This window comes from Tachyglossus aculeatus, chromosome 22 (genome assembly GCF_015852505.1).
Source record: "Tachyglossus aculeatus isolate mTacAcu1 chromosome 22, mTacAcu1.pri, whole genome shotgun sequence".
Lineage (NCBI taxonomy): Eukaryota > Metazoa > Chordata > Mammalia > Monotremata > Tachyglossidae > Tachyglossus > Tachyglossus aculeatus.
The window spans coordinates 56,011,262-56,033,265 of NC_052087.1; the positions used below are offsets into that span (position 1 = coordinate 56,011,262).

Below are 22,004 nucleotides of genomic sequence, written 5' to 3' on the forward strand. Positions count from 1 at the left end.
CTGTGAGCCCGCTGTTGGGTAGGGACCGTCTCTATACGTTGCAAACTTGTTGCAAACTAAGCACTTCCCTAGCGCTTAGTACAGTGCTCTGCACACAGTAAGCGCTCAATAAATATGATTGAATGAATGAATGAATGAATGACTCCACGGCCAGAAAGGGCCGACACGTCCAGCTCGCAACTAATGGCCTCTGGGAGCTCTCAGGGCCCAACGATACAAAGCTCCCATCTCCTTTCCGTCATGATGACCATCCTCCTGTCCACGGATTGTCCACTTGTCCCCCCGGGGGAACTAGAACGTCCCTCAGCTCTGCTGTGGCTCCATAGCAAATTCAGGCTGCCATCACTGACGCTCAGTACAGGTGCTCCATTGGGTTCTCCTAGGAGGGAAGGGTGGTGCCAACGCCACCACACCACCGGTTGACGGCCAGTACCAACACCAGCCCGGACGAGGCCCGCTGGGGCCGCACTGAAAGTGTCCTCTGGATGTGGATAATGAGCCCCGTTGGAGGAAGAAGCCATGAGTGGACCACGTTTTCCCAGAGAGGAGGCGGTAAATAACAACAAGGAAGTGACAGTGTGTGTGTGAAAGTGTGTGTGTGTGAGCATGTGATGACGGCAGCCCCGGGCAGGACTATATAAGCCCACAGGGAGAAGGACACCAGACAACCCACACTCTTCCACTCCAAACCGAACACTTCTGGGACCACTTGAAACCCGACCGACGCCAACCATGGGCTGCTCTGGAGGTTCTGGGGGTTGCGCTTCTGGCTGCGGGGGCTGCAGCGGCTGCGGAGGCTGCGGTGGAGGCTGTGGATCTGGCTGCTGCGTGCCCGTGTGCTGCACGACCTGCTGTAAGCCAGTGTGCTGCAGCTCCGGTTGCGGCAAAGGAGGTTGTGGTTCTTGCGGAGGCTGTGGCTCCTGTGGGGGCTGTGGATCCTGTGGAGGCTGTAAAGGCGGTTGTGGCTCTTGTGGAGGTTCCAAAGGAGGCTGCAAAGGCGGTTGTGGCTCCTGTGGAGGCTCCAAAGGAGGCTGTAAAGGTGGTTGTGACTCCTGTGGAGGCTCCAAAGGAGGCTGTGGCTCCTGTGGAGGCTGTAAAGGCAGTTGTGGCTCCTGTGGAGGCTCCAAAGGAGGCTGTGGATCTTGTGGAGGTGGCAAAGGAGGCTGTGGCTCATGTGGAGGCAAAGGAGGCTGTGGCTCATGTGGAGGCTGTGGTTCCTGCTCCCAGTCCTGCTGCTGTGTGCCCTGCTGTTCCCAGACCAGCTGTTGCATGCCCTGCTGTGCTCCCTCCTGCTGCCCGCCCAGCTGCTGCGTGCCCTGCTGCTGCCAGGACAGCTGCTGTAAGCCCCCCTGCTGCCAGTCCTGCTGCTGTGTGCCCTGCTGTGCCCCCTCCTGCTGTCAGACTAGCTGCTGCGTGCCCTGCTGCTGCCAGGCCAGCTGCTGTAAGCCCCCCTGCTGCCAGTCTGACTGCTGTGCGCCCTGCTGTAAGCCCCCCTGCTGTGCCAAGGCCAGCTGCGGTCCCCCAGTCTGCTGCCAGTGTAAGATCTAATGCCACTCACCGGGGCCTCTTCCGGGGCATTCACCAAGAGCTCACCCATCGATCAATCAGTCCTCCGCAAAGTTCTCCAAGCGCGTCCCTTCCCCCTCATCTTTCCTGATCGACGCTGAAGAAAGCAAAACTCCTGCCAGTGGAGTGTCCCTCTGAAACCTCTAAATAAAGACACCCTCCCCTCTGATACCAAACTTGCATTTCCTTGGCTATTTCTTCTGTTTTCCCCGGTGTCTCGCGTCCTCCCCCTCCAAAAATGCCCACATCCACATACTCCTGGGAACGAGCCTAGGGGTTTGGCACGTCCAAAGGACTTTGTGTTATTGCCGTTGAGTCCTACCCATGTCAAAGCCCCTGGAGCCAAACCTGGGTTTTTCAAAACCTTAGGACCAGGACTGCCGGGATGGGCATGGCTTGGGATAGGGTGGGGGGTGGGGGGTGGGAAAAAGGTAGGGATGGGACGTGGTCTGGGAAAGGGAGAGGCACCGGGAAGTAAGTCCCCGAATCAGGTAACAAGCCATTCCTGGCCACGTCTTTGTGTCCCCTGAGGCTTTTTGGGGAAAGCAGGAGGGCGATGGAATGAGGATGGCCCCCACCCAACCTGGGCCATGATCGGGGTGGGGCTGATAGCCCCAGAGGATGTTGGAACGGATTGCTACCTCCTGACAAATGGCCAGTGCCTGAGAATCTGGCTCTGGAGTGGCGAGAGCCTCCACAGGCCCCGTAAGCACCCACCTGTCCCCCACCCCGGGGTGATTTGGTCAACTGGATATCTCCGCGGACCAGTCACCCCCACCCCACCCTGGGCCTGAATGTCTGGTGACCTCATTCTGCCTCAGTGGGCATCTCGAGTCCTGTGACCTTCTCTCAATCAGTCAGCCAGGCAGTCAGTCAATCATACTTACTGAGCGCTTACTGTGTGCAGAACACTGCACTAAACGCTTGGGTGAGTGCCATATAACAATAAACAAACACATGCCCTGCCCACAACAAGCCTTCAGTCTAGAGGGGGAGGCCCAGAGACCTAGGAAGAGAAATCCAGGAATAGTTGACTATGCCCACTTCGAGAGAAAGCAGATCACCTTAAAAGACAGAAATACGGCCGGTGACCTCGTCGATAACACAACCAGTCATAGGGCAGGATTGGAGCAAGAAGTGGAGGCTCCTTATTGAGGAAAGAGATGCCCCTTGGCCATCATGAGTAACCGCTGGGCCGGCGGGGTTCTGAGAAAGGACGAAGAAGAAAGAGTCTCCCGATCTGGGTCAGACGGTTCCTGAGGAGCCAGGCTCCTAGGTGTGGGAATTGGGGGCCGTTTCACCTAGGCTTTCGAAATCCCTGGTGGAAGTTTCTGGCAAAGCCAAACTTGAAACAGGGCCTTCCCCTGGAGACGCTGAGAGAAATGGCCTAAGCTGCTCATGTGCATCTCAAGTCCCCGGGGAAGAGGATACATTCGAGGGGAAGGAAAAGAGAGTTTAAATTCGAGTTCCCTTGATTTTGTAACCTCATTCATTCTTTAAAATCACTTTCAATTCATGGGCTAGCGGAAAGAGCACAGGCCTAAGAGTCAGAAGACCTGGCTTCCAATCCCGGCTCTGCCACGGTCAAGTGGGTGACCTTGGGCAAGTCACTTCAGTTTTCTGTGCCTCTGTTTCCTCATCAATAAAATGGGGATTGAATCCTACTTGCTCCTCCCTAGACTGTGAGCCCCAGATGGGACAGGGACTGTGTCCAAACTGAAACCTTGTATCTACCCCAGTGTTTAGAGCAGTAACATTGTGTGGCGCAGAGTAAGCGCTTAACAAATGCTATAATAAAAATAAGGATAATAATAATAATCATTATTATCATTATCATTATTATAGGTGCTCTATATCTTCATTTGGAAGAGGGTCTTGAGGAGCTGTAGGCTGGAGGGACATTTATTCATTCATTCATTCATACAATCATATTTATTGAGTTCCTACTGTGTGCCCAGCATCGTACTAACCACTTGGGAAAGTACAACACGACAATGAACAGTGACATTCCCTGCCCACAATGAGCTTACAGTCTAGAAGTGGGGAGACATACATGAATACAAATAAATAAAATTACAATCAATCAAGCAATCAATCAATCAATCGTATTTATTGAGCGCTTACTGTGTGCAGAGCACTGTACTAAGCGCTTGGGAAGTACAAGTTGGCAACATATAGAGACAGTCCCTACCCAACAGTGGGCTCACAGTCTAAAAGGGGGAGACAGAGAACAAAACCAAACATACTAACAAAATAAAATAAATAGAATAGATATGTACAAGTAAAATAAATAAATAAATAAATAAATAAATAGAGTAATAAATATGTACAAACATATATACATATATATAGGTGCTGTGGGGAAGGGAAGGAGGTAAGATGAGGCGGATGGAGAGGGAGACGAGGGGGAGAGGAAGGAAAGGGCTCAGATATGTCACCAGGGTGTCCAGGGAGGGGAGGGGAGGTGGGGCTATGGGCTAGACACAAGTGGTCCCATGGCTATTTGGGGTGCTGGACCCTAAAGCCAAGGGGTGATGGCAGGCCAAGTCGTGAAGGAATTGGGGTTCTCGTGGGGAAATTCTTCAATTCTTTTCCATTCATGGAAATAAGGGTCTTGGGAATACTATTCAAAGTTTCAACTCTCCAACAAATTCTTCCAAGTCCTTTTATGAAGGAGAAGTTTTGAGAGCACCCCAGTGTGTTATAATAATTATCATCATCATCATCATGGTATTTGCTAAGCAGTTACAATGTGCCACACACTGTACTTAGTGCTGGGGTGGATACAAGCAAATCAGGTTGACTACAGTCCCGGTTCCACATGGGGCTCACGGTCTCAATCCCCATTTTACAGGTGGGGTAATTGAGGAACAGAGAAGTGATTTGCCCAAAGTCACACAGTAGACCCATGGCAGAGCCTAGATTAGAACCCACGACCTTCTTACTCCCAGGGCCCTGCTCTATCCACTACGCTACGCCCCACAGGAAGGCCAAACACCAAAGTTGAGGAGAGACTGGTTGGGCCACAACCCTCCTCAGGGGTCAGGAGAGCAGTCCGGTGTCCTGCAGCTGAGCCTCCCTCTGCCCGCTGCGGTGTCCGGCCCAGAGAGGGGAAGCCGCCAGAAGTGCCAAGACCAGAGAGGTGGGAAATCTCGCCCCTGTAGGGATTGTCCAGCCCATCCACGGCTCCGGGACACTGACTCCATGGACAGGAAAGGCCGACATCATCCAGCTCATAAGGACCGGCCTCTGGGTGACCGAAAAGTGACTGGCAGTGTGAAGCTCACATCATCCCTTGGCTGTGACTGTTGTCAGGACACGGCAGGGATGTCCACTCAACCACGGGACAGAACTTACACATCCCTCAGCTCTCCCACCAAATTCAAAACCCATCCACTCTCAATGGAGTGCTTCTTTAGGCTCTGTTTGTTGGGGAGGCTGTGAGGGTCACCTCGATTTGGGGCTACGACCCGGTGTTGTCTTCTGGATCGGTCAATCAGTCATACTTATTGAGCCCTCACTGTGTGCAGAGCATTGTACTAAATGCTTGGGAGAGCGCGATACAATCGAGTTGGTGGACATCTTTCCTACGCACAAGGAGGGTTCAGTCTAGGGAAGCAGTGTGGCTCAGTGGAAAGAGCCCAGGCTTTGGAGTCAGAGGTCATGGGTTCAAGTCCCAGCTCCTCCAATTGTCAGCTGTGTGACTTTGGGCAAGTCACTTCACTTCTCTGTGCCTCAGTTACCTTATCTGTAAAATGGGGATTAAGACTGTGAGCCCCCCCCCGTGAGACAGCCTGATCAACTTGTAACCTCCCCAGAGCTTAGAACAGTGCTCTGCACATAGTAAGCACTTAATAAATGCCATTATTATTATTATTATTAGAACCCATTACCTTCTGATTCCCAGCCCCGGGCTCTATTATTATTTGAGAGGAGCTTTGAGTCTAGAGTCTGGATGAGGGTCTTTCAGGGGGCAGGTCCCCAGATCACCGGACTGGTTTACTGACGGGCACAGTCCTGCCCTGTTTTGACAGAGACGTTGGTGGGAAGATTTGGAGGGGATGAGGGCGGTGATGGTGACCACAGGGGACCAGAGATGAGGATGGAGGAGCTGTGGTTCGGCTCTGGTCATTCAGTGTCACCTCCCTCAAACTTTGTCGTTCCAGTCTCGTCCCACAGAGGACTTGGGGGGACGTCACACGGTGGAGATGGGTCACGGGCTCCACTGGAGAGATGGAAACAGGAGCCTCAAGAGGTGACGAGCGTAGCACAAATCAGGCCCGGTCAGCCTTCCAGCATCTCCTCAACCCAGGGCGGCCCTCAACAAGGGGCGATAAGATGACCACGGTGCCCCACGGACCGACAGCAGTGACCAACAGTCCCATGGACGAGCCCCACAGGGGAATGGTGAAAGTGTCAATTGGACACGGATAATGAGCCCCGTAATGGAGAAGGAAACTATGAATGGACGAAGTTTTCCCAGGGAGGAGGCGATAAACAACAACAAGGAAGTGACTCTGTGTGCGTGTGTGTGCTTCTGTGGTGACGGCAGCCCCAGGCCGTCCCTACATAAGCCCACAGGGTGAAGGACACCAGACAACCCACACTCTTCTGCTACAAATCGCACACTCTGGGACCACCTGAAACTCGACTGAACGAAACCATGGGCTGCTCTGGAGGTTCTGGAGGTTGCACGTCTGGCTGCGGAGGCTGCGGAGGCTGCGGTGGAAGCTGTGGATCTGGCTGCTGCGTGCCCGTGTGCTGCACGACCTGCTGTAAGCCAGTGTGCTGCAGCTCTGGTTGCGGCAAAGGAGGCTGTGGATCCTGCGGAGGCTCCAAAGGAAGCTGTGGTGGAGGCTGTGGTTCCTGTGGAGGCTCCAAAGGAGGCTGTGGTTCTTGTGGAGGCAGCAAAGGAGGCTGTGGATCCTGTGGAGGCTCCAAAGGAGGCTGTGGTTCATGCGGAGGCACTAAAGGAGGCTGCAGATCCTGTGGAGGCTCCAAAGGAGGCTGTGGATCCTGTGGAGGCTGTGGCTCTTGTGGAGGTGGCAAAGGAGGCTGTGGTTCATGTGGCGGCTGTGGTTCCTGCTGCCAGTCCTGCTGCTGTGTGCCCTGCTGTGCCCAGAACAGCTGCTGTGTGCCCTGCTGTGCTCCCCCCTGCTGCCCGGCCAGCTGCTGTGTGCCCTGCTGCTGCCAGGCCAGCTGCTGTAAGCCCCCCTGCTGCCAGTCTGGCTGCTGTGTGCCCTGCTGCGTGCCCCCCTGCTGCCAGGCCAGCTGCTGTAAGCCCCCCTGCTGTGCCCAGGCCAGCTGCTGTAAGCCCCGCTGCTGCCAGTCCGGCTGCTGTGCGCCCTGCTGTAAGCCCCCCTGCTGTGCCCAGGCCAGCTGCGATCACCCCCTCTGCTGCCAGTGTAAGATCTAATGCCATTCACCGGGCCTCTTCCAGGACGTGACCCAATTCCCCATCGATCAACCAATCAATCAATCCTCCTCAAAGGTCTCCAAGTGAGCCCCTTCCCCCTCATCCTTCCCGACTTGGCCGAAGAAAGCGGGACTCCTCCCCAGACAGACAAACCCCAGCCAATGGACTCTCCCTCTGAAACCTCTCAATAAAGACTCTCTCCCTCTCCCCAAACACGCATTTCCTTATCTCTTCATTGTGTTTCCCATGTATCTTGCGTCCTCTGCCCCCTCAAATAATGCCCACATCCACACACTCCTGGGAGCGAATCCGGGGGTCTTGAGCATCCAAAGGACATTAAGGCCCTCAGTCCTCTTCCCTCCTCCTACCTCACCTCACTGTTCCCCTCCTCCAACCCAGCTCACACACTTTACTCCGCTAATGCCAACCTTCTCACCATACCTCCATCTTGTCTCTCTCACCGCCGATCCCTTACACACATCCTGCCTCTGGCCTGAAACATCCTCCCTCTTCATATCCAACAGACAATTATGAACCCCACTTTCAAAGCCTTACTGAAGGCCCATCTCCTCCAAGAACCTTTCCTTTCTTCTTCTACCACTCCCGTGTCGTCATGATCTACTCCCTTCATTCATCCCCTTTCCCAGCCCCACACCACTTATGTCCGTATCTGTCATTTATTTATTTCTATTCATCTTCCCCTCTAGACTGTAAGCTCCTTGTGGGCAGGGAATGTGTCTGTTTATTGTTAGACTGTCCTCTCCCCAGTGCTTAGTACAGTGCTCTGCACACAGTAAGCGCTCAATAAATAAATAAAACTGATTGACTGACTGTTATTGCCATTGAGTTCTACCCATGGGGCAAGAGGAATCAGCTCCTTACTGAGGAAAGAGAAGCCGTTGGGGATGAGGGATTAAGGAGAGGACGAAGGAGAGAGGGTCTCCAGTTTGGGGGCAGAGGCTGGGGTCCCTGAGGAGTAAGGTTCCTGACCATGACAGGGGGGACACGATAAGAGGATAAGAGGATCAGAGGCTGTTTCACTTCAGCCTTCGAAAACCCCAGTGGAAAGTTCTGGAGGGGCCAAACCTGAAACCTGAACTTCCCCAGGAAACACTGAGGGGAACGGTTCAAGCTACTCCAGCCTGTCAAAGTATGCCAGGAAAGGAAAGGCATTGGAGGAGAAGGAAAGGAAGGTTTGGATACTTGTTAATTGTCTATGCATTTGCTCATTCATTTGTTCAAATTCCTTTTTTTATGGCATTTATTAAGCACTTACTCTGTGCAGAGCACTGTTCTAAGCACTGGGGAATTTACAAGGTGATCAGGTTGTCCCACGTGGGGCTCACAGTCTTCATCCCCATTTTACAGATGAGGGAACTGAGGTCCAGAGAAGTTAAGTGACTTGCCCAAAGTCACACAGTTGACAAGTGGTGGAGCTGGGATTTGAACCCATGACCTCTGACTCCAAAGCCCGGGCTTTTTCCACTGAGCCACGCTGCTTCTCTGTTACAATGTTCTACATCTGCATTTGGAAGGGGGTGTCAGAACTGGAGGAAGGGGGTCTCAGGGCTGGAGGAGTGCATCACCACAGAGCCTCAGGGAGGGGAGGGGGGACGGCTGGCTGGACACACTTCTATTACTGCATCAGCCTCCTCGCTGAGCTCCCAGCCTCCTGTCTCTGCACACTCCAGTCCATACTCAAATCTGCCACCCGGAACATTTTCCTACAAAAATGTTCAGGATAGTTTTTCCCACTCCTCAAGAAACTCCAGTGGTTGCCCATCCACCAGGCTCCGTGGGAAGAGCTTGGGCTTTAGAGTCAGAGGTCATGGGTTCATGGGTTCAAATCCCAGCTCTGCCAATTGTCAGCTGTGCGACTTTGGGCAAGTCACTTAACTTCTCTGTGCCTCAGTTACCTCATCTGTAAAATGGGGATTAAGACTGTGAGCCCCCCGTGGAACAATCTGATCACCTTGTAATCTCTCCAGTGCTTAGAACAGTGCTTTGCACATAGTAAGCGCTTAATAAATGCCATTATTATTATTATATCAAACACGAACTCCTCACCCTTGGTTTTAAAGCGCTCAATCCCCTTGCCCCCTCCTATCTCACTTTATTACTCTCCTACTCCAACCCAGCCTGCACACTTTCATTCATTCATTCATTCAATCGTATTTATTGAGCGCTTACTGTGTGCAGAGCACTGTACTAAGTGCTTGGGAAGTACAAGCTGGTAACATATAGAGACGGTCCCTACCCAACAGTGGGCTCACAGGCTAGAAGGGGGAGACAGACGACAAAACAACACATATTAACAAAATAAAATAAATAGAAGAGTGAATATGTACAAGTAAAATAGAGTAATAAATCTGTACAGACATATATACAGGTGCTGTGGGGAGGGGAAGGAGGTAGGGTTGGGGGAATGGGGAAGGGAAGGAGGGGGAGAGGAAGGAGGGGGCTCAGGCTGGGAGGCTCACTTGGGTCCTCTAATGCCAATCTTCTCACTGGGCCTCAGTTTCACCTATCTTGCCACAGTGACCCCTTGCCCTCGTCCTGCCTCTGACCTGGAACGCCTTCGCTCCTCAAATCCGACAGACAATTACCCTCCGTCCCTTCAAACCTTATTGAAGCCCAATCTCCTCTAAGAGGCCTTCCCTGACTCAGCCCTCCTTTCCTCTTCTCCCACTCCCTCCGCGTCACCTTGACTTGCTCCCTTTATTCATCCCCTCTCCCAGCCCCACACTGCTTTTGTCTCTATCTGTCATTTATTCATTTACATTAATGTCTGTCTCCTGTTCTAGACCGCAAGCTCGTTGTGGGCAGGGATTGTGTCTAATATTATAGCGTACTCTCCCAAGTGTTTAGTACAGTGCTGTGCACCCAGTAAGCCCTCAATAAATACGATTGAATGAATAAATGACTCCCCTCTCCCAGCCCCACACTGCTTTTGTCTCTATCTGTCATTTATTCATTTACATTAATGTCTGTCTCCTGCTCTGGACCATAAGCTCATCGTGGGCAGGGATTGTGTCTAATATTATAGCGTACTCTCCCAAGTGTTTAGTACAGTGCTGTGCACCCAGTAAGCCCTCAATAAATACGATTGAATGAATAAATGACTCCCCTCTCCCAGCCCCACACTGCTTTTGTCTCTGTCATTTATTCATTTATATTAATGTCTGTCTCCTGCTCTAGACCGTAAGCTCGTCGTGGGCAGGGATTGTGTCTAATATTATAGCGTACTCTCCCAAGTGTTTAGTATAGTGCTGTGCACCCAGTAAGCCCTCAATAAATACGATTGAATGAATAAATGACTCCTTTCTCCCAGCCCCACACTGCTTTTGTCTCTATCTGTCATTTATTAATTTACATTAATGTCTGCCTCCTGCTCTAGACCGTAAGCTCGTTATGGGCAGGGATTGTGTCTAATATTATAGCGTACTCTCCCAAGTGTTTAGTACAGTGCTGTGCACCCAGCAAGCCCTCAATAAATACGATTGAATGAATAAATGACCTCAATAGTTCTGCAGCTTTCCGGGGTGCTGATCCTTGAGCTTAGGGGTGAAAGTAGCAGCTCAGTGGGGTGAAAGAATTGGGGTTCTCGTGCGGAAGTTCTAAAATCCTTGCCCCCCTCTCTGTAGGCATGAAGCAGTGGGGGGATGAGGGCCTCAGGGATACATACCGCCTTCACACAGGGTCTTTAGCTTGTTGTGAACACAGAATGTGTCTGTTTATTGTGAAGCAGCGTAGCTTAAGAATAATAATAATAATAATAATAACAATAATGACATTTGTAAAGCGCTTACTATGTGCAAAGCACTGTTCCAATTGCTGGGGAGGATACAAGGTGATACGGTTGTCCCACGTGGGGCTCACAGTCTTAATCCCCATTTTACAGATGAGGGAACTGAGGCCCAGAGAAGTTAAGTGGCTTGCCCAAAGTCACACAGCTAATTGGCAGAGTCAGGATTTGAACCCATGACTTCTCAGTGGGCTCTTCCCACTGAGCCACTTAGTAGATAGAACATGGGCCCAGGAGTCAGAAGGACCTGGGGCCTAATCCCAACTCTGGCACATGTCTGCTGAATGACCTTGGGCAAGTCACCTAACTTCTATGTGCCTCAGTTCCCTCATCTGTGAAACGGGGATTAAGACTGTGAGCCCCATGTGGAACAGGGACTGTGTCCAACCTGATTAACTTGTATCTAGTGCTTGGCACATAGTAAGTGCTTAACAAGTAGCAATTACTATTATTGTATTGCTCTCTCTCCATCATCATCATCATCATCAATTGTATTTATTGAGCGCTTACTGTGTGCAGAGCACTGTACGAAGCGCTTGGGAAGTACAAATTGGCAACATATAGAGACGGTCCCTACCCAACAGTGGGCTCACAGTCTAAAAGGGGGAGACAGAGAACAAAACCAAACATACTAACAAAATAAAATAAATAGAATAGATATGTACAAGCAAAATAAATAAATAAATAAATAGAGTAATAAATATGTACAAACATATATACAGCACTTAGAACAGTACTCTGGGCACAATAAGCACTCAATCAATGAAGCAGCATGGCTCAGTGGAAAGAGCACGAGCTTTGGAGTCAGAGGTCGTGGGTTCAAATCCCAGCTCCGCCAACTGTCAGCTGTGTGACTTTGGGCAAGTCACTTTACTTCTCTGGGCCTCAGTTACCTCACCTGTAAAATGGGGATTAAGACTGTGAGCCCCCCGTGGGACAACCGGATCACTTTGTAACCTCCCCAGTGCTTAGAACGGTGCTCGGCATGTAGTAAGCGCTTAATAAATGCTATCATTATTATTATTATCAATACGATCGAATGAATGAATGACTGACCTCTCTCCAGGAGACGGTCTGAGAAGACCCCAGGTGGTTATAATCCCCCCCGGGAGGTCAAATGCAGTCAGTTTGGGGGAACTTTGGGAGGATATGACAACTCTCAGTGGTTGGGAGTGGGGTTCAGTCTCTTCCAGTTGTCCTGAACCCTGCACACAGCTGTGTTTGGAAGCACGGCCTAGTGGAAAGAGGGTGGATCTGATGGTCAGAGGACCTGGGTTCAAATCCCGGCCCTGCCACCTGCATCTTAAGTGACTGAGAACTCACTCCATCGTATTTATTGAGCGCTTACTGCGTGTGCAGAGCACTGTACTAAGCGCTTGGGAAGTACAAGTTGGCAAAATATAGAGACGGTCCCTACCCAACAGTGGGCTCACAGTCTAGAAAAGGAAGACAGAGAACAAAACAAAACATATTAACAAAATAAAATAAATAGAATAAATATGCACAAATAGAGTAATAAATTCATACAAAATATCTTTCTGGAATAAAGGATCTTCAAAAATGGGAGAATCTAGGGGCTATAAGTCATTTTCGAATTGACAATACTGTCACCATTTATTTCCTCACCTCAATCACATAAAAAGTACAGTGCTCTGCACATAGTAAGCGCTCAATAAATACGATTGATGATAAAAAGGTTTCAGTGGGAGCCTACAATTTTCTTTGACTTAATAATACAGTGGAAAAGAATAATAATAGTAATAGTACGCCAAGTACGTATATGCCCAGCACTGTACACTAAAAGCAGGAGCAAATACAGGATAATCAGATCAGACACAATTCCTGTCAGACACAGGGCGAACGGTCTAAGTAAAAGGGAGAATCCTATGCCTCTGTTTTCTCATCTGTAAAATGAGGTCGATGTGGGTCAGCAACTGCGGGCGACTTGATTACCGAGTGTCCCCACCCCGGGGTTTATAACAGTCCTTGGCACATGGCAGCCACTTAATGGATACCACTGACCTTGTTATTACGAGAGGTAGGAGAAGCAGAGAGGTTGGAGAAGCAGCGTGGCTCACTGGAAAGAGCATGGGCTTTGGAGTCAGAGGTCATGGGTTCAAATCCTGGCTCCACCAATTGTCAGCTGTGTGACTTTGGGCAAGTCACTTCACTTCTCTGGGCCTCAGTTCCCTCATCTGTCAAATGGGGATGAAGACTGTGAGCCCCCCGTGGGACAATCTCACCTTGTAACCTCCCTAGTGCTTAGAACAGTGCTTTGCACATAGTAAGCGCTTAATAAATGCCATTATTATTATTATTAGGAGCCACACTATGCTCTGGGACTGACCACCGTGGTCAGCAGGTATGTGCACAAGGCCCGCTCTGGCCATTTTGATGTGGATAATGAGCTCAAATTGAGGAGGAAGTCACAAGCAGTAGAATATGATTTGGGGAGGAGGGGATAAACAACAACAAGGAAGTGTTGGGGAGTGTGTGAGCGGTGACGGCAGCCCCCAGCAGGACTATATAAGCCCACAGGGAGAAGGACCCCAGACAACCCACACTCTTCCACTCCAAACCGGACACTCTGGGACCACCTGAAACCCGACCGACACCAACCATGGGCTGCTCTGGAGGTTCTGGGGGCTGCGTGTCTGGCTGTGGAGGCTGCGGTGGAGGCTGTGGATCTGGGTGCTGCATGCCCACGTGCTGCACGACCTGCTGTGTGCCAGTGTGCTGCAGCTCTGGTTGCGGCAAAGGAGGCTGTGGATCCTGCGGAGGCTCCAAAGGAGGCTGTGGTTCGTGCGGAGGCTGTGGATCCTGTGGAGGCACTAAAGGAGGCTGTGGATCTTGCGGAGGCAGCAAAGGAGGTTGTGGATCTTGTGGAGGCAGCAAAGGAGGCTGTGGATCCTGCGGAGGCTCTAAAGGAGGCTGTGGTTCGTGTGGAGGTGGCAAAGGAGGCTGTGGTTCTTGTGGAGGTAGCAAAGGAGGCTGTGGATCCTGCGGAGGCTCCAAAGGAGGCTGTGGTTCGTGTGGAAGTGGCAAAGGAGGCTGTGGATCCTGCGGAGGCTCCAAAGGAGGCTGTGGTACATGCGGAGGCTGTGGTTCTTGCTGCCAGTCCTGCTGCTTTGCACCCTGCTGTTCCCAGACCAGCTGCTGTGTGCCCTGCTGTGTGCCCTCCTGCTGCCCGCCCAGCTGCTCTGTGCCCTGCTGCTGCCAGGCCAGCTGCTGTAAGCCCCCCTGCTGCCAGGCTGGCTGCTGCGTGCCCTGCTGCTGCCAGTCCAGCTGCTGTAAGCCCCCCTGCTGCCAGTCCGACTGCTGTGTGCCCTGCTGTAAGCCCCCCTGCTGTGCCCAGGCCAGCTGCAATCACCCCCTCTGCTGCCAGTGTAAGATCTAATGCCGCTCACTGGGGCCTCTTCCAGTATGTTTCCCAATTCCCAATCGTGGAGTATCCCCAACCCTCCCCAGTTCCCCAAAGTAAGCCCCCTCTCTCCTGCACAGTTCCTGCATATATACCTGTATATATGTACGTATGTATATATGTTTGTACATATTTATTACTCTATTTATTTATTTATTTTACTTGTACATATCTATTCTATTTATTTTATTTTGTTAGTATGTTTGGTTTTGTTCTCTGTCTCCCCCTTTTAGACTGTGGGCCCACTGTTGGGTAGGGACTGTCTCTATATGTTGCCAATTTGTACTTCCCAAGCGCTTAGTACAGTGCTCTGCACATAGTAAGCGCTCAATAAATACGATTGATGATGATGCCTTGGGTGAAGACGGAGTGATCCGGGCCCGGGCAGACAGACCCGGACAGCGGACGGACGGATGGAAGGACACCGCCCGTTCTCTCTCTCTGGCCATTCTTCAGAGTGGGCACTCAGGTCCGGGATTCCCGGCCCTGGGATCCTTCCCAAGCCAGGGGCTTCTTCCCCCCACTCCCTGAACACCCCCTCCAATTCCTGCCCCTGTGGGGGCCTTTGGACTGAGGATCTTTGGGTGCGTATTGAGCTCCACAGGGCCTCCCTCTGAATTCTCCAAATAAAGACCTCTCCGTTCCCCAAACCTGCATTTCCTTGGCTATTCTGTCTATTTTGTGGTTGTCACCCTTCTTCTGTCCCCAAATAATGCCCATATCCAAGAGAATATGGGCAGCCTAAAGAAGCAGCGTGGCTCAGTGGAAAGAGCCCGGGTTTGGGAGTCAGAGGTCATGGGTTCTAATCCCAGCTCCGCCACATGTCCGCTGTGTGACCTTGGGCAAGTCACTTCACTTCTCTGTGCCTCCGTTACCTCATCTGGAAAATGGGAATGAAGACTGTGAGTCCCCTGTGGAACAACCTGATCACCTTGTAACCTTCCAGTGCTTAGAACAGTGCTTTGCACATAGTAAGCCCTTAACAAATACCATTATTATTATTATTAATAATAATAATCACCCTGTCCAGGGCTCAGGACATTATTATTAATAAGCTCAGGGTTTATTATTATTATCCAGACACTTCTGGGGGTCAGTGAGGGTCTTGGAACTACTCCCCTAGACTGACATTGTAAGCTCATTATGGGCAGGGAATGTAATAATAATAATAATGACAGCAGTAGTATTTATTAAGTGCCAGTCACTGTTCTAAGCACTGGGGTAGGGACAAGGTACTTTGTCCCGCCTGATTTTCTAGTACCCACCACAGTGCTTAGTACAGCACCTGGAGTATAGTAAGTGCTCAACAAATACCACAATTATATTATTATTAAGATAATCCAGTTGGACACAGTCCCCATCCTACATGGGGCTCACGGTCTTAATCTCCATTTTACGGATGAGGGAACTGAGGCCCAGAGAAATGAAGCAACTTGCCCAAGATCGCACAGCAGACGAGTGGTGGAGATTTCTAGACTGCAAGCCCATCGTGGGCGGGGGTTGCCTCTCTTTATTGCTGGATTGTACTTTCCAAGCACTTGGTACAGTGCTCTGCACACAGTAAGTGCTCAGTAAATATGACTGAATGAATGAATTGAATGAATGAATGAACCCAGATCCTTCTGACCCCCAGGGCCATGATCTATCCACAAAGCCATGCCGCTTCACAGAATGTGTCTGTTTACTGCTATATTATCCTCGCCCACTTGCTTATAATAATAGTAATAATAATTGTGGTATTTGTTAAGTGCTTACTATATGCCAGGCACTGTACTAAGTGCTGGGGTAGATACAAGGAAATCAATTTGGGCACAGTCCTGTCCCACGTGGGGCTCACAGTCTCAATCCTCATTTTCCAGATGAGGTAACTGAGGCCCAGAGAAGTGAAGTGACTTGCCCAAGGTCACACAGTAGACAAGTGGCAGAGCTGGGATTAGAACCCATGACCTCCTGATGCCCAGGTCTGGGCTCTAGTGCTCCGCACACAGTAAGTGCTCAACTATTTTGACACCTGTCTACATGGTTTGTTTTGTTCTCTGTCTCCCCCTTCTAGACTGTGAGCCTGTTGTTGGGTAGGGACCGTCTCTATATGTTGTCGACTTCTACTTCCAAGTGCTTAGTACAGTGCTCTGCACACAGTAAGTGCTCAATAAATACAATTGAATGAATGAATGAATGAGACGCAGCGTAGCTCAGTGGAAAGAGCATGGACTTGGGAGTCAGAGGTCCTGGGTTCTAATCCTGCCTCTGCCACTTGTCAGCTGTGTGACTTTGAGCAAGTCACTTAACTTCTCTGTGTCTCAGTGACCTCATCTGTAAAATGGGGATGAAGACTGTGAGCCCCACGAGGGACAATCTGATTACCTTCCCAGTGCTTAGAACAGTGCTTGGCACATAGTAAGTGCTTAACAAATGGCATCATTATTATTCCCTTCAAAGCCCCACTGAGAGCTCACCTCCTCCAGGGGGCCTTCCCAGACTGAGCCCCCTCCTCCCCCTCATTCCCCTCCCCATCCCCCCCACCTTACCTTCTTCCCCTCCCCACAGCACCTGTATATATGTATATAGGTTTGTACATATTTATTACTCTATTTATTTATTTATTTTACTTGTACATATTTATTCTATTTATTTTATTTTGTTAATATGTTTTGTTTTGTTGTCTGTCTCCCCCTTCTAGACTGTGAGCCCGCTGTTGGGTAGGGACCGTCTCTATATGTTGCCAACTTGTACTTCCCAAGCACTTAATACAGTGCTCTGCACACAGTAAGCGCTCAATAAATATGATTGAATGAATAAATTATTACTATTATTAAATATGACTGACTGGCTGACTGCTGTCTTCTAAAGGGCCACTACCTCTGTGAGTTGTCTCCTTATCTGAGCGACTGATGATGGTATCAGCTGGATTCTGATTTCTGCAGAGGAGTGTATGGATGCCTAGCAGGAAGGAAGGATTTCCCAGAGCCCAAACCTGGCCCATTTTCCTCTTCATTCATTCATTCAATCATATTTATTGAGCGCTTACTGTGTGCAGAGCACTGTACTAAGCGCTTGGGAAGGACAATTTGGCAACATATAGAGGCAATCCCTACCCAACAATGGGCTCACAGTCTAGAAGGGGGAGACAGACAACAAAACAAAACAAGTAGACGGGTGTCAATACCATCAGAATAAATAGAATTGTAGCCATATACATATCATTAATAAAATTAATTAGAGTAAGAAATAAATTCCTCCTCTTGTCCGGCCTCTGCTGAAACTGATAGTTGGGCCCGTGTCAGGAGCCAGAAGAGTTCCACTGGAGAAAAGAAGGATGGGTGATTGTTTCTCACTTTGAGGTAACCCCCGTTTACCTTCAGGCCTGGCATAGTGGCTAGAGCCTGGGCCCGGGGAGTCAGAAGGTCATGGGTTCTAGAGAAGCAGCGTGGCTCAGCGGAAAGAGCCCGGGCTTTGGAGTCAGAGGTCATGGGTTCAAATCTCGGCTTGGCCAATTGTCAGCTGTGTGACTTTGAGCAAGCCACTTAATTTCTCTGGGCCTCAGTGACCTCATCTGTAAAATGGGGATTAAGATTTTGAGCCCCCCGTGGAACAACCTGATCACCTTGTAACCTCCCCAGCGCTTAGAACAGTGCTTTGCACATAGTAAGCACTTAATAAATGCCATTATTATTATTATTATTATTCTCTGGGCCTCAGTTACCTCACCTGTAAAATGGGGATTAAGACTGTGAGCCCCCCGTGGGACAACCTGATCACCTTGTAACCTCCCCAGCGCTTAGAACAGTACTTTGCACATAGTAAGCATTGAATAAATTCCATCATTATTATCGTTATTATTCTAATCCCAGCTCCACCACTTTTCTGCTGTGTGACCTTGGAGAAGTCACTTCGCTTCTCCGGGCCTCAGTTCCCTCATCTGTAAAATGGGGTTGGAGACCGTGAGCCCCATGTGGGACAGGGACGGTATCCAACTGGATTATAATAATAATAATGGTATTTGCTAAGCGCTTAGTTTGTGCCAAGCACCGTTCAAAAAGCTGGAGTAGATACAAGGTAATCAGGTTGTCCCACGTGGGGCTCACAGTCTTAATCCCCATTTTACAGATGAGGTCACTGAGGCACAGAGAAGTGAAATGACTTGCCGAAAGTCACACAGCTGATAAATGGCAGAGCCGGGATTTGAACCCATGACCTCTGACTCCCAAGCGTGGGCTCTTTCCACTATTGGCACTGCTATCATGCCTAATGGCAAAATTGCTCTGCCACCTCAAAGAGGTTGGGTGTTGCAGGAGGAGAGACATTTACCCAAATAATTGTAATAATTGCTGTGCACCATTTCGCTATTCCAACTTCATTCCTCCAGTTAGATCCTAGCTAGGCCTGCCTGCCGCCTGACTCCACCTTTCTGAGGTTTACGAGTTCCATCTCTTGCATTTCCACATCTCCACCAGGAATGGTGCCATTTGGATGCTTGATAACCCAATTTCCTTAAGTTTTCTCCCAGCCCCAAGACCCCTGGCTTATGCACTTATTGCTCCTAGTAACCAAGGTCACACAGCAGACATGTGATGGAGGAGGGATCATTTATTCATTCAATCGTGTTTATTCATTCATTTATTCAATCATATTTATTGAGCGCTTACTGTGTGCAGAGCACTGTACTAAGCGCTTGGGAAGTGCAAGTTGGCGACATATAGAGATGGTCCCTACCCAACAACGGGCTCACAGTCTAGAAGGGGGAGAGCTATTATTATTATTATTATTATTATTGAGCTCTCACTGGGTGCAGATCACTGTTTAGAACCCAGATCCTCTGGCTCCTGGGCCCAGGCTCTTTCTTTCTCTTTGAGTTCCGGTAATTCAGCCTCTTATTGAAAATACTTGAACGCTGCCGGTTTAGATTGAAGCAAAGTGGAATTTGATTGGATTTTCAGGGAAGAGAACTGTCTATTCAAGTGTCTGTCGGAAAAACTCCTCCTCCATAGAGGTTTCCCTCATTAACCTTACATGATCCCTGACACATTCCGATCGAGCCACTTAACCGGAAGGGAATCTTGTAAGTGGCAGGTTTACCTGGACTTTTTGTATGTTTGTTTATGTGTTTGGACTCCTACCCCGTGGTTCTGGCTTGTTGATTTGTTTGGAGTTTTGTTTACCCATTTGCTCATTAGCCTGGGAAGTCCCGGTGGCCTGACTCCCATCAACACTGGGCATCCACCACCCGATGCCACGGGGGGATGGACAGGGCTGACCACTCAATGCTGGAAATGTGATGGACAGGACCAACCACCTGATGCCCTGATTATACTGGAGGTGAGATGGATAGGACTGACCACCCGATGCTGGAGGTTTGCTGGACAGGACTGATTGCCCAAAGCTGAAGGTGGGATGGACAGGACTCACCATCCAATGCTGGAGCTGGGATGGACAGGACTGACCACCTGATGCTGGAGGTGGGATGGACAGGATTGATTGACCAGTTCTGGAGGTGGGATGGGTAAGGCTGACCACCCGATGCTGGAGGTGGAATGGACAGGACTGACCGTCCGATGCTGGAGGTGGGATGGACAGGACTGCTTGCCCAAAGCTGAAGGTGGGATGGACAGGACTCACCATCCAATGCTGGAGCTGGGATGGACAGGACTGACCACCTGATGCTGGAGGTGGGATGGACAGGATTGATTGACCAGTTCTGGAGGTGGGATGGGTAAGGCTGACCACCCGATGCTGGAGGTGGGATGGACAGGACTGACCATCCGATGCTGGAGGTGGGATGGACGTGGGATGGACAGGATTGACTGACCAGTTCTGGAGGTGGGATGAGTAAGGCTGACCACCCGATGCTGGAGGTGGGATGGACAGGACTGACCATCCGATGCTGGAGGTGGGACGGACGGGAAATACTCCCCAAATCCCTGTAGGAATCGGAGCTGGGCAGAGGTATTTTATTGAAAGTTCACAGAGATACAGTAGCTTTGAGAAAGCCCCCCATGCCCCCTGCCCATTTTTATCAGCCCTTCTCCCCTCATCCGGGGCTCCGGGGCCCACGGCCTGAGGTTGGGGGGTGGGGTGGGGGTGATTCCTCGGGGCCTGGGACAGGGATGGGGGGCCATGGGGAGGGGGTGTGGAGGACTTGGGAGGGCTCTGTAGGGTGAGTCCAGTGGGACCTGTTGGAGGCTGGGAAAGAAGAAGCTTGAGAGATAATAAAAAGAGAGAAACTGAAAGAGGAGAAGGGGAGGGAAAGGGAGACAGAGTCAGGGACAGAGAGACGGGGAAAGGGAGGCCAAGAAACAGACACTGAGAAAGAGGCAGAGAAAGTGTGACAGAGACTGCGACAGTGACCGGGAGAGGGACTGAGACAGAGACAGGAGGAAACAGAGGGAGAAAGAGGCAGAGAGGGAGAAATAGACACAGCGGGAGAGAATCAGTGACAGAGATAAACAGGGAGAAAGAAGGAGAGGAGGGAAAGGGAGACATACGGACAGAGAAAGAGCAAGAGGGAAAGAGGAAGGAGGCAAAGATAGAGAGTTGGTGACAGAGAGAGGAGAGAGATGGAGAGTAACTGAGAGACAGAGACCTAGAGAGACAGAATGAGGGAGAAAGAGAGGAAAGGAGCGGAGAAACTGACAGAGAGAAGAGAGAGACAATGATAGAGAGGAGAGAAATGGAGGGTAACTGAGAGACAGGGACAGAGAGAGACAGAATGAGGGAGAAAGAGTAAAATAGTGGAGAAACTGAGAGAGAACAGAGAGACAGAGAGAGGAGAGATACGGTGACGGGGGGGTAAAGACAGTCACGGGGGGAGACACTGATAGAGATAGAAGAGAGAGATGGTGACAAAGAGAGATAGTGACAGGGGAGAGACAGTGACAGAGAGAGAGGAGAGACACTAACAGAGAGGAGAGAGTGACAGAGAGAGAGGAGAGGCACTAACGGAGAGGACAGAGATAGTGGTGGAGAGAGGAGAGACACTAACAGAGGGGAGAGAGACTGGCTGAGAGAAGAGAGAAACTGAGTGGAGAGAGACAGTGGTGGAGAGAGAAGAGAGACACTAACAGAGAGGAGAGAGACTGGCTGAGCGAAGAGAGAAACTGAGTGGAGAGAGACAGTGGTGGAGAAAGAAGAGAGACACTAACAGAGAGGAGAAAGAATGGCTGAGAGAAGAGAGAAACTGAGTGGAGAGAGAAGGTGGTGGCGAGAGAGAAGAGAGACAGAGGCCGAGAGATGAGAGACACTAACAGAGAGGAGAGAGACAGTGGGGAGGAGAGAGAGACAGTAACAGAGAGAGAAAGAGGAAAGAGAGAGACAGAAAGTGTTTAAGGGATGTGTCAGTTAATTGTTGTACTGTACTCTCCCAAGTGCTTAGTACATAGTAAGTGCTTAATAAATATAACTGAATGAATGAAATAAAGAGAGGGAGAGATAGAGATAGAGGTAGATAGACAGGATAGATAGATGATAGAGAGAGAGAATAAATTGAAAGCAGAAAGAGAGATTCCATTCAGCCGGACATAGTAGTCCCAGAGTCTTATAGGGGTAGGGGGCTGGGCCAGGACTTGTCTGGGGTCCCAAGGACTGATTCCCTCAAAAATAAGACCCCCTCACCCGACCTTCGCCCCTGCTAGGTCTCTAGCCGGCCCCCCTCCCGCCCCCCAACAAACGCCCCCAGCCCTGGTCTCCCATCCCCGCCCCACCCCGACCCTAAGCCCTTCATCATGAAAATAAAGATCTGTCCCCCCACTCCCCAGCCCCCTTCCCACCCCCTCACCCCCAGTAAAAATGTCCAGGGAAAA

At 50.3% G+C, this 22,004-nt stretch overlaps 3 protein-coding genes across 3 annotated transcripts; all 3 read left to right on the forward strand.

Annotated features, from left to right (window-relative positions):
- The first annotated feature begins 732 nt into the window (after positions 1-732).
- Positions 733-1,548, forward strand: LOC119943248 (keratin-associated protein 5-1-like). Its single transcript, XM_038764036.1, has 2 exons — positions 733-1,054; positions 1,091-1,548. Exons 1-2 carry the CDS (start codon positions 733-735, stop codon positions 1,546-1,548), a joined length of 780 nt encoding a protein of 259 aa, XP_038619964.1.
- Positions 1,549-6,229: 4,681 nt separating this feature from the next.
- LOC119943252 (keratin-associated protein 5-1-like) lies at positions 6,230-6,982 on the forward strand. Its single transcript, XM_038764041.1, has one exon. It carries the CDS (start codon positions 6,230-6,232, stop codon positions 6,980-6,982), a length of 753 nt encoding a protein of 250 aa, XP_038619969.1.
- Positions 6,983-13,407: 6,425 nt separating this feature from the next.
- On the forward strand, positions 13,408-14,184 carry LOC119943250 (keratin-associated protein 5-10-like). The gene is made up of 2 exons (XM_038764037.1): positions 13,408-13,735; positions 13,838-14,184. The coding sequence occupies exons 1-2, from the start codon at positions 13,408-13,410 to the stop codon at positions 14,182-14,184; spliced, it is 675 nt and encodes a 224-aa protein (XP_038619965.1).
- The last annotated feature ends 7,820 nt before the right edge of the window (positions 14,185-22,004 follow it).